Source organism: Lissotriton helveticus, chromosome 2_2 (assembly GCF_964261635.1).
Source record: "Lissotriton helveticus chromosome 2_2, aLisHel1.1, whole genome shotgun sequence".
Classification (NCBI taxonomy): Eukaryota; Metazoa; Chordata; class Amphibia; order Caudata; family Salamandridae; genus Lissotriton; species Lissotriton helveticus.
Genome location: NC_136060.1, coordinates 400,021,295 through 400,033,589, shown reverse-complemented (window position 1 = coordinate 400,033,589; position 12,295 = coordinate 400,021,295). Strand labels below are relative to the sequence as shown.

The window sequence follows — 12,295 nt, the reverse complement described above, 5'->3', positions numbered from 1 at the left end:
CTTTTTTTATACTTCAGTGTGGCGCTATAAGTGGAACAGGCATGACCAGATGTGATTCCTTTGTACACTTCCCCACTGGACCCTGATATATCTGGGTGATGAGCCCTAATCGGGGTGAAACAGGTCCTGTGTTGCTTGGTCCTGGTTCAAGGAAGGCCCATCCTGGCATTTCCGTCTGGGCTTTTCACACTGGAGAAGGGTCAAGACTGATTTGCATATGGCTGGATCCAAACTGAGGCAGCATGCCATGAAAAATAATCAGTGACTGAATCAGCTACACTAAGTCCTGCAGGTATAGTCATTCTTCAATTCACGGCTGACACAGAAGACTTATGACTTGATACAAGACTGAAAGGGTGTATTTTAGGGATTCAGAGGGTTTCAAAGGGATTCTTGCTCCAGTGAATGTCTCAGACCCAACTGGCCCCTAAATGTGTACCGAAACATGCTGGCATAATACCTGGGGACCTCACCACACAGGCTCCCTGGATCTCATGTTTTAACCATATTATATGGAGTGGGAATTAAAATGTACACAAACTCACCCCTTCCACATTTTCACAGTACTAGTTTCTGGTCCCTGAGAAAGGTTGCAAATAAACAGGCATACTTCACCTACTTCTTGAACTAAAGAGCTTTGAGAACACACTGTTTGTGACCATGCCATATAAACAGTGAAGGAGGGGCACGATGATGAAGAATGTCACTTCAGTGAGTTAGGGCTTTCGTCTTTTTTATTGGGAAAATAGTAAAACCATGGATCCAATTTGGTAGTCATTGGGACTCCTAGTAATGTCACAAAACTATGAGGGATTGTCAAGTACCTTGGTGGTGAAGCTACTGTGCAGTGACCAACAGGTTTGCCCAAGCATAGGTCAGTAGGACCAAGAATGTCAAGTAAAGCCCATTTTCGTTCTTTCTTGTTGTCTTGACTGAACCTGCATCAGATATAGATATGATAAGGTTGTCAGGCAGTCAAGCAGCTTTCCAAAATAAAGGACAGTTATTGGTTGTTTAAAAAATACAGATGTTAGACTTATTTGATTGCCCTTGTGGATCCTCCAATGGTGCGTTTGACCCACAACTGTGCAGATGTATTTGCCAAGGTACACCAACAGTGATGTTTGTGACTGTAATTCCAATAATAGTTTTACAGATGGAATAAAGGAAGAAACATTTTACACAGAAGATGTGCCATTTAATGGCACATCCTCCACCTGGGAGTCATTGACAGCATTTAATCTATGTCAGGGTTATCAAGTGCATGCTTGTGCTTGAACAAGTTGCAATATTGGTGCACAAGGTTGATAGTAGCGGAGAAGGTGAAAGCTTGTGTTTGCAGAAGTATTGTTGAGAAGCATCACTTACCAGGGAGTGAGTCATTGCTATAGGTTCAGTGACAAGATGCCTCTTAGGAGTGTAAGGGCAGTCACAAAATCATTAACATAAAAGGACACGCCACAGGCCCAAATAAAAGCAGTTTCTTCTAAGTAAAGAAAGAGGGCTGATGTTCTTAAGTGAAACACTCCAATTTACCAGCCAGTGGAAATAATACACTTGTCAACGACTGGACATTGAAAAGGTCTGTTAGATTTTGCTCTTAATTGCACAAGGAAAGGGCCACTTCTCCCAGTAACCACAATACCACCCTGCACAGAATAGTTCATGTGAAATGTGAAAGTATTTCCTTTAAAGGGTTCCAGTTAGGAAAGCCGCAAAGGCATTTTGTAGTTCTTGAAGAAAGATGAAGATTGATGCAGAGGTAAATTCCAAGGCACTAATTTCTCCCTGACACAAAGCAAGAGGAAAGAGCCAAGCAGAGACATCCATCAGGAGATCCAAGGGCGAGTCCAACAGTAAGGACCAAACTGTGGAACAAAAATTGCATCAAGTGAGTGATGAACCTGATGAAAATAAAGGAAGAAATACTTTGCAATAATTCAACACTCATAAATGCCTCCTTATATAAGATTAAATCAGTAATTATATCACAGAAAATACCTCATCTTGCATTGGGAACCTTAGACAGCTGCAATTCTTCTTCCCAGAACAGACCACCATCTTTGAAAGAGCAGTTCATAAGGCACGTCCATTCACTTGTCCTGTAATCCATGGCCTAACAGAGGAAGGCGAAATCCAAGTTTGGAAGCCTTTGCGTAGCCCACAACTCCTCAGTCCTGTCTCTGTCTTTTCTATCTGGCACTGTGACAGTCTGCACTCATACGGTAACATCATTCCAGGTTACCACAACCGTGGAATGCTAGAGCATCAGTCCGCGTGGGCCCCAGCCATGTGCTGAGTGCACCCCCTTATGACACACTACCTGTGTGGGTTGTATGATAGAGGCACAACTGTATAAACCACGCGTGCCTTTACTACACAGCCTAAACCATGAATGCATCTTAACCACACATTCCTTTACGATGTATGCCTTTACCACATAATTCTCTGGTAGGGCACGAATGGTAAAGGGGTATGCATGGCGAAGGTTGTAACGCCCTCCCCCTGACCTAAGCTTCAAACTCCCCCATCCCCACCCTGAGGTCCAAATACCCCTACCTCCTCCCAACCCCCACGCTGTCCCTAACCATTAAACACTACCTCATCCCCCTCCCAGCAGTCCCTTGCATTGTCCCTACAACTACCCTGATCCCTTCCACTGCCTTAAGGCAAATCCTTATTTAACAAAACTTCCCTGACACCCTCCAGCATTATAAACTATCCGCCCTCATCTAAGCCCTAAAAACTACCCAACTACCTATTCCCCTCCCCCTGCCCTAAGGCCTAAAACCCTGTCCCTTAACCTGATCCAGCCCAGCCCTGACACAGCCCTGACCCATTCCTAAAAACTACCCCACCCTCCCCTAAGCCCTAAAAACTACGAGACTAACCATTCCCGTCACCTGCCCTGAGGCCTAATACCCTAACCCCTAATTAAAAAACTATCCTCGACCCATCTTCCTTCCCAAAAAGCTACTCCCGTCCTACCACCAGTCTGGAAAACTACCCCTGACCCCCCTTGTCCTGAAAATGACACCGATCCCCCAGCCCTGAAAACTAGCCCGAGCCCCTCCAGCCCTGAAAACTACCTCCACCCCCTCTAGCCCTGAAAACGACTACGACCCACCCCAATCCAGAAAACTACCCCCGACCCATCCCCCAGCCCAGAAAACTACCCGACCCCCCAGGCCAGAAAACGACCCCAACCCTGTCCCAGCCCAGAAAACTACACCCAACCCACCTCCCAGCTCACAAAACTACCCCGACTCCCCGGCCCCGAAAACTACCCCGACCACCCTTAGCCCAGAAAACTACCCTATCCCACCCCAGCCCACAAAATTACCCCTTACCCCCACCAGAAAACTACCCCGACTCACCTCAGCCCACAAAACTACTCCTAACCCCCCCAGCCCAAACTACAGCCCAGCCCCACTTACCTCACAGCGGATATCTTCCTGTGAGGTCTTCCTGATTCCATCCTCATCAGTCAGCAGCTAGACCGTGCACTGCCTTAACCACGCATATGTGTGGTTAAGGCATATGCATGGATAAGGCAAGCATGATTGAGCTTGCTGTGTCGGAACACGCGTGGTTAAGACCACAGTGTTCCGATGGTTTCTCACCTGTGTGGTATGTGCATCATCATCTTCTTGATACTCAAGTTCTGGTAGGTTTGTGATATGTCTACATCAATGAAGAAGGTGGGCCTCAACATGTTCATGCATGTTCTAACATGTAAATGAAAATGTAGGGCATGATGGGATAGTATACCTTAGAGGCAGAAGAGTAATATTTTTCTATGAAAGAGGAGGTTAGCAGGACAAACATGTTTGATAAAGAGAACTGCACATTTGTATATATCATACAAATGTATATATTCATCGGTTTTGTACTGCAAATAAGTAAGGTATGTTGAGGCAGTCAAACTTTGGTTCTAGGAGGCAAAATGAATATGTTTACCTAACTGTTGGTTATGTTTCTTTTCCCAATGCAGCAGTGGAGAAGAGGCAAATTACAGACTAGACCCAATATGTGTCTAGCAATTTGGTACTGTAACATATTTTATTTCATTGTCAGTTTCATATCTCTAAAATAATCATGAACAACCATTCACTATTGAAGACGTTGCCATTTCATAATTTTTCCCCTTTTATATTGCTCAGGCTGATTAGATGGACTACTAACTGTACAAAACATTTGTTTGCAGTTAGTGGGAGTATTTTTTACAAAATAAATAAATAAGGGGACTGTTTGTACATTATAACGTGCAACCCGAGTACTGTGGTTTGCATGTGGGTTCGACCTGACATCCTTGGTGCTGGTTTCTCCCTAACCTTTTGTCTTCAGACCTCCTGTTTTTGTTGATTTAGTAGTTGCTGGCCTTAGGACTCTGCAAACTTTACCATTGCTAACCAATGATAAAATGCGTGTGTTCTTTTCCTAAAACATGGTAATATTGGCTTATACCCAACTGGCAAATTTAATTTTCTTTTAAATCCCTAGTACAGTGTGATTACATGCCCATTTATTAAAGGCTACTAGTGGGGCTGCAGCACGGTTGTGCCACCCACTTAAATAGTACTTTAAACATGTCTCAGGCCTGCCACTGCACAGCCTGTGTGTGCAATTTAAACTGCCGTTTCAAACTGGCAAAATAAACCTTTTGTCAGGCCCAAACTTTCATTTTTACTACATTTAAGTCACCCCAAGGGTAGACCCTGGACTGCCCAAAGGGAAGGGTCCAAAGTATTTAAAAAGGAGGACAGGTACATATGAGTTTTACTTGTCCTAGTAGCGAAAAATTCTTACATTCATTTTTCATGGCTTATCTCTCCCATGGGATAACATTGGAGTTGTTTTATTGCATTTTATAAGTGTAATTTCCAAAAGGGAAGAGATACCCAGTTCATGCTTGGTGTCTCTGAAATCCTAATTTAAAATCCTAACTTTCTTGCCTTAGCTATTTGGTGCCTGCCACCTGTCTCTGGGTCACATGACTGGGTGTGGGTGGCAGTTGGGCTTTTGTGTATCCCTCCTAGACAGCAACACACAATGGGAGCTTAGATCTGACTGCACGGGCCATCATTGACAGGAAGGGAGGGATGAGCTGGGCACAGCCTCAATTACAATTGAATATGCTGTGACCTGTCTCCCTATAGTTAGTCGGGAGCCAAGGACAGGAAGGCAGGGCATCTATGCACTTTAAAGTCATGCATCTAGAAGTCTCTACCCCACTTTAATGGCACAACTGTGTATAAATACTAGACTGCAGACACCAACTCTACAGTACACTTCTGGACCTGTGGATACCCTGCCAGGAAGAAGGACCGCTGTGCTGCTACAAGGATTGCTACTCTGCTGGACTGCTGTTCTAGGGGAACTGCTGCCCTGCTGTGCTGACCTCTTTCTTTGGAAATAAATACTTGATCTGCAGCTTCATCTTGAACCCAGGCCCAGAGTGACTCAAAGGACTAGTCTGCTGGTCTCCTGATCTGAACCTCAAGGACATGAAAGGCTCCCCAACAACCCTCTCCTTGATCCATCTGCAGTGAGGTACTGACCTGCAAAGTGGTCCCCCAAAGGTCCTCAACCCTTGGCGTTGCTCAGGGGCTCTTAAAATCAAGCTTTTGGGCTCTTTGCAAATAGCCATTCCCACCCAGACTGCGCTGCTCACACCAAAATTCAGCATGAGCTACCACCAGCCTGTCTTTTCGCACAGCAAGCATCTATTGCCCGTGGAGGACAGCCAACATGGAGCACCAGCCCACCAGTCTGCAATGCCCAGTCTACTCTTCCCGTCATGCCGACTACCACCCACAATGCTCTTCTCGCTCCACACGACCCTCTCCAACGTGAACAGGACTCTTGACACAAAAATTGAGAAGGTGAAACTTCAAGGACTAGTCTGGGACTGTATCCGACACGCATCCAGCAACAGCAGCTACATTTGACTTTGACCTGGTCCAGCACGACCAGATAGCTGTGGTTCGCGCTTTCTGCTTTTAGGCGCTGTATTACACTTTATTCTGCAAAACTTCATAACATCAGTTCTACTGATTTGTTATTTGTCATTTTGGTTTTGTTTTATTTATTGATTACGTTCTATTTTTCTAACCTGGTGTGGGATCTTTTAGTGTGGTTGTTTAATTGTTTTTCCGGTTTGAAGAGTTGCACAAATACTTTGCACATTTCCTCCAAGGTCAGCCTAACTGCTCTTTGCCAAGCTACCAGGGGATTGAGCTTAGGTTAATTTGGGGTTTGCTTGTGCCTTACCCCGACAAGGATTGTGGTTGCTGCTTGACCGGGGCTCACACCCCAGTCAACCAGTAACACGATTTCAAAAAATGGGCATCAGGCACAATGTTTCTTAAGGCAGTTGTTGTTAGTGGATCTTGAGTTCACAGAGGAGAAGGAACAGAAATGACTGACAAAGATATGATGCAAAATGAAAAATGGGAGCACTTGGGAACATATAACATTAAATAAGATTAGTGTATTATCAGATAAAAGTGGGCGTATAAGTGTTAAAAAATAGACTATTTCAAAATTATGTTAGAAAACAATTTTTGCAAAATCCACATACCTCTGAGCCTGGGGTGAGGTAAAGTAAAAAATCATTGAACTCAGGGTATATTTCCCTACAGTATTTGAACTGTAGACCTTTTTGTTACCTATTTTTTCAAGGGCAGTGTATGGGATAAGGCATAAGAACTGTTTTTCTCCAATGGCATGTTCGAGTTTAAGTAATTGTTACACATGACAGCCTTATGAGGGTCTTCCTCCAACTTTGTTCGCCTACCTCCCTCCATTTTCTGTACCCATTTTTGCTGGCTCTAGGACTATGCATACTTTTGGCTCTACTAATCAGTGATAAAATACTTGTGTCCTCTCCCCCAAAATATGGTAACATTGGATCGTACCCAATTGGCATATTTAATTTACTTATAAGTCCCTAGTAATGTGCAATACAGGTGCCCAGGGCCTGTAAATTAAAGTCACCCCTAAGGACAGCCCTTGGCAACCCAGGGGAGAGGGTGCTATGTAAGCAAAGGGAATGACATGTGTTTGTCTGCTTTAACATGTCCTGGTAGTAAAAAACAGCTTATTTTGTTTTTCACTATGGTGAGGCCTATTCCCCTCAGAGTAGCACTGGGAATTACCTCACGTGCTTCTAAGTGGTTATTCCTGATCCCAGGGGAGTAGCTTTATCATGTTTGGTATGGGTGGAATAGTAGTTATAAATGTGCTTTGTTGGTAAGGTTGGATTTAACACTACTAGTTCAGAAATGCTACTTTCAGACAGTGGGCATTTTCCTGCTCTTAATCTTGCTCTATCTGACTTCCAGCCTGTCTCCAATAGACATCTGAATGGGGTGACAGTTCCTATTCGTGCATTCTTCACCAACACCGATATACATCCCTCTGCATAAATCTGCATTCTGATGGCCAGCCTGGGCAGACGGGAGGAACGGGGGCTCACAGCGGGCCATCAAGGAGCAATGACGTGACCCCACACAAATGGCTGGTGATCCCCATAGTCAACCTGGCAGACAGGACTGGCTTGAAAGGGGAGCTTGTGCACATCAAAACCATTCTTTGAAATTTCCCCCACAACAAAGGTACATTTGGGTATAGGTACTGGGTCTCTGACCCTCCCAAATCAGACACACTGGACTTAAACCAAATCTCTTTCAGAAGAACTGTGGTGCTGCTCAAATGACTCAACTGGATTGTTTTCTGGAAGGACTGTTTTCCTTCTTGTTGCCCTGCTGCCTACAGTTCTCTGAGTCTGCTGGAAGGAGAGCTGGACTCTGCCTTCCCGCCAAAGTGATCTCCAAGGCCTTGTTAGCTTCCCTCCTGTTTCTGAAGTCTTAGGGACACATAATGTTGAAAATAGCAATGTGTATGTACATAAGCGGCGTTCATTTGTGTTCACAGTACCCCTTGTTGTAAGCAGAACGAAGATCGCTAAAACACTGACTGTGTTATCCCGCTAGCATAGACCCATGCACACACGTACACGACAGCCATTTTAGGTACCATGGTCTCTCTGTTTGCGATCGATCACCAGCGCCCCTTCCCTGACCCTGCAAGCTTCCCCCATGCACCCTGACCGCCCCCGCTCTCACATGCACAAGTCATGAGCCCTCCCCTCCCGCATGACTCTGTCTCTGAGAATCACACCCCGCGCCTGACCAACACCTCCTTTCCCTCCATGAATACCCCTCCTTTGATGACCTCTTCCTCTGAACCTAATTGTCTACATGGACCACTGGTCATCCCTTAGCCTGAGGATACAGTTTATTGCCCACTACTGTATGCACTCGCCTCTCTTGAAAAAGAGCCACTATTGATCCTGACCTCCCCACCCCCTGAGATTCGATCAGGAGCACACATTCCAAAGGAATCAGCAGAACACTCAGCTGCATGACAGCCCCCTCCTATTGTATGGAGGATAAGGGCCCCTACTGTAGCCACGTGTTGGAATATCTTCGTACTTCACAATGTCTTGATTGTAATAAAGGATGCCTGTGTGCCACAAACCTGTGTATAAAAGACGAAGCCTCAGAGAAACTTGTTAGAGCACCTCCCGAAGACACAATGCGAGTGTCCCAAATGACAGGCTCTCCTCATGAGAAATAAACCTTTTTCCTTGTCTTCCTGCTTCCAGCGCCCGTCTCTTTATTTGGTAATTATTCAAGAAGGGAACTAAGAGTCGCCCTGCACCAGCAGCCTGGGCATCGGGTGCGATATGGGCTCACTTTTCTACAATTGGCGTCCCAACGCGGGGCCCATCAGCGACATAAGGTCCGGTAAGAGAGGTCCAGACGATGAGGTGAACATCTAAATGATTGGAGTATACCTGCCTTGAGAGGGCCCTCGTCCGGCTGCCGATTGAATGAACTTCACCGATTCCGAACGGACCTCTCTCAAATGACCTATTGTCCTGACTGGAATCCCACAGGAATGCTGCGGTAAAAACATGGAGAAAGAGAACGATCGGGCGCTGGAAAAGGGAAGGCGAAGAACTGTCCACATGGTCCGGTCCGGGTAAGGTCGTGACACACGACAAATTGCGAAATTGATTGATTGATTGTTTGAAAATACTAGTATTACTCACTTTATTGTCTCTGAGAGATTCTCTATTTGCAAACAAGCACAGAGTCGCCATACTCTGTTTAGTCTTTGCAGATAGTGAAGGATAGGTAATGCAGACTTTTGTCCCCATTGTAATCCGTCATACCTATTTTTCTCCCCATTGATTGATTGTTTGAATCGAGCATTGAATTGTTCGAAGTTGGTTCTCTTAAGGATCTTCTCTGCCTGCAAACGGGGAAGAATAGGAATATTCTCTCTCCCTTTGCAGATAGTGAAGGGTAGGTAACGCAAGCTTTTAACCCGTCGTGCCTATTTCGTTCCTCATTGATTGATTGATTGTCCGAACATTGACTGTTTGGAATTGTTCTTTTTGGAGGTATTCTCTGTTTGCAAATAACGTGGAATAGAAATGTTCTGTCTAGTCTTTGCAAGTAAGGAAGGGTAGGTAATGCGGACCTTTGTCCCCCGTTGTAATCTGTCATGCCTATCTACTCCCCACTGATTGATGCCCCAGTCTCACCCGGACCATTCACTAGAGGTAGGTCATCTGGCCCGACCGGAGAGCACCCCTAGTGAAAAGGACATATGCAATAATAACGAAGTGATCACTGTATCCTGTTAACAGAAACTTTAGCATGAAACAACCTGGAAAGAAAGGAATAGGAAAACGAAATCAGTAGGCCACTGATGAACTTTTTATTAAATAACGAACAAGGAAACGATAACAATACTTAATGATAAAACCTATTATTGTCCTAGAAACAATAAACGTTAGAAATAAGCCCTTAATAAGAAACCTGAAAATGATAAGAGAAGCCAAGCTTGACATTGCGACGGCCACGAGGCAACGAGGCTTCATCGCCCCTCATTGCTCCAAACATGTCTGTCCCACCGCCTGCCACGCCCAAATAACGGCAACCTGGGAAAGATACAAGTCAGCAGGCATCCGCCCCCTTTCTGGAAACTCCCAAAGTGCAACAGGTTTGCGGCTACGCCCAGCCGGAAGCAACACATGTAGGGCGGGTCCTGCTGCCAACCGTCGGCCGGAGATCATCACATAGGGTGTAGCCGGAGGAGAGGCCGAGGCCGACGGGACCCGGCCAAGGGGACTGCTACGACAACCCTGGAGAGTTGCAGGGGGGGGAATGTCCGTGTCCTCGACCCCCCCCTCTCTCTCCCAGTCTGGACCAGCATCCATGGAGGGCCTGGGAGTGGAGAGGCCACTACACGAAAGGCCCAGGAGAGGCGCCACACGCCAAGGCCTGCCCCACCGGATGAACCAAGGAACCCGTTCCTGGGGCCGGAGCGAAGAGCGTCCGGCCACCATCAACCAGAGGCCCGGCCCAAAGACGGACGGGACGTTTCTTCTTTCTTCTATAATTGCTGCGACAACACTGGTGGGGGATGTCTTGCACATGCCTCCGACCCCCCCGCCCTCATCGCCTGGTCCGGCCATAACAAATGTCAAGTGAGACGCCGTGGGGTGCACCGGGAGGGAGAGGCGGCGCGAACGAGCCTCTCCCACCTCCTCAGGTGGAGGCTCCCCAGCTGCGCCCTCAACGCACCTCGCACCCGGCAAAGGGTTCGTCCACTCTTGCGGTGCAGCGACGCTCCACGCACCCGGAAAAGGGTTCATCCACTGTGGCGATGCTGCAACACCTCGCCCGGCAGGTTGGAGCCCGTCTGCTCATTTGACCCCGCGATCGCCGGTAGCTGCCGAACTCTCAAAATGGCGGTCGACCTTGCAAGAGTGGGCCCAACATGAAGGAATGTCCCGGTTGCTTGTGGATGCCACCATCATAAAAGTTCTCCTCGTCCCTGAAGATTCTAGAGGAGCCGCGGGAGTCCCCGACTCCCGCAGATACCCCCGATGGGGAATGACTGCCATGATTGCCCACGGAACGATGGAAATGTAGCCGCAGGACGTCGGCGCTCCCATGCTGGCGCCAGCCTCAGTTTGAATGACTAGAATCCTGCAGACTACAGTTCGGATCAGTTCCGGTGAAAACACAGTATGACCCGGTAGAAAAGATTGTTGCCTCCCTCCCCCTTTGACTGATGGTTCAGACCACCGATCCTTTCTTTTGCCCTTTGACGGAACTCTTTGGACTGCCAAAAGGAAGCTCTGGGCCAATCACGAGTTAGTAGAGATTTAGACTATGCCTGGTTCTGCCTGACTGCACCCAAAATGGCGCCGATGCAAATGAAACTTTCAACTCCTTGTTGTACCCCGATTGTTCAGCCCTGGTGTCATGAGATATGTATGCAGGGTTTTTTTAACCACATGGATTGATATAGGATGTGTACTGATTATATGTTCGGACAATTAATTGATTCAGGATGTGTACTGTCAGTTCGGGAAATGAATTGATATGGGATGGGTACTGGTTATATGTTCGGACAATGAATTGATATTGGATGGGTACTGATTATGTGTTCAGACAGTAAATTGACATCAGATGGGTATTGATTGAACATTCGGACAATGAATTGTTGTTAAGTTTGACGCATCATGATTATTGAAAGTTCGAAGCCCAACACTTATGACACTCGCTCACACTGAAGTCTCGACATGATTTTATTACACTTTTCGCACTGTTTATGAAATTAACGACCACCGACTCCATTAAGTTTTCCACTAATAAAGTATCCCCACATCTACAGTTCCAGCCTGCTCCGTGGCCGGCCCACGGGGTTGTAGGCCCGTATTTGTGCACCGACATTCTTATTAAAGATTTTTGGAGAAAGCAAATATAGTTGTCCCGCGTAAATTGATAAGTCTCGAATGAATGATCACTATTTTCGATATAACTAAAATATAGGTGAAATGACTCAGCTCGATTAGATAAGGGTTAAAGGGTATAGTACGCAGAAATACTGCAAACATGAATGGTCCATGTTTTTGTTGTATGTACTTTGCACATTTTTGTACAGCCTAAAGCAACCGCTAAAAGACCCTGGAATTCAGTCTATACTTTATATGCCACCTGTATCAGGAAAATTGTGCTAAAATGCCCCTAAGTCGCTCCGAAGGAGTGCCATCTGGCCTCACTACATACGATCCGTAATACCACACACTGGCTTCCGATAATCATCTCTCCCACACTAAAAGGTTCATCTGGGCTTAAATGCCGAGTTGGCAAGAACTGCGTTCCGTGGAGATAGACCGAGTATGTAGTAAGTAAAAGCCTTTTCG

At 46.3% G+C, this 12,295-nt stretch overlaps 1 protein-coding gene across 1 annotated transcript in view; it reads left to right on the top strand.

Moving 5' to 3' along the window:
- Positions 1-3,559: 3,559 nt before the first annotated feature.
- Positions 3,560-12,295, top strand: part of LOC144821669 (E3 ubiquitin-protein ligase TRIM21-like) — a 67,883-nt gene continuing 59,147 nt past the window's right edge. Inside the window, exon 1 of the mRNA XM_078678894.1 lies at positions 3,560-3,667. Coding sequence (XP_078535020.1) covers positions 3,560-3,667 — 108 coding nt within the window. The remainder of the gene's footprint in view (positions 3,668-12,295) is intronic.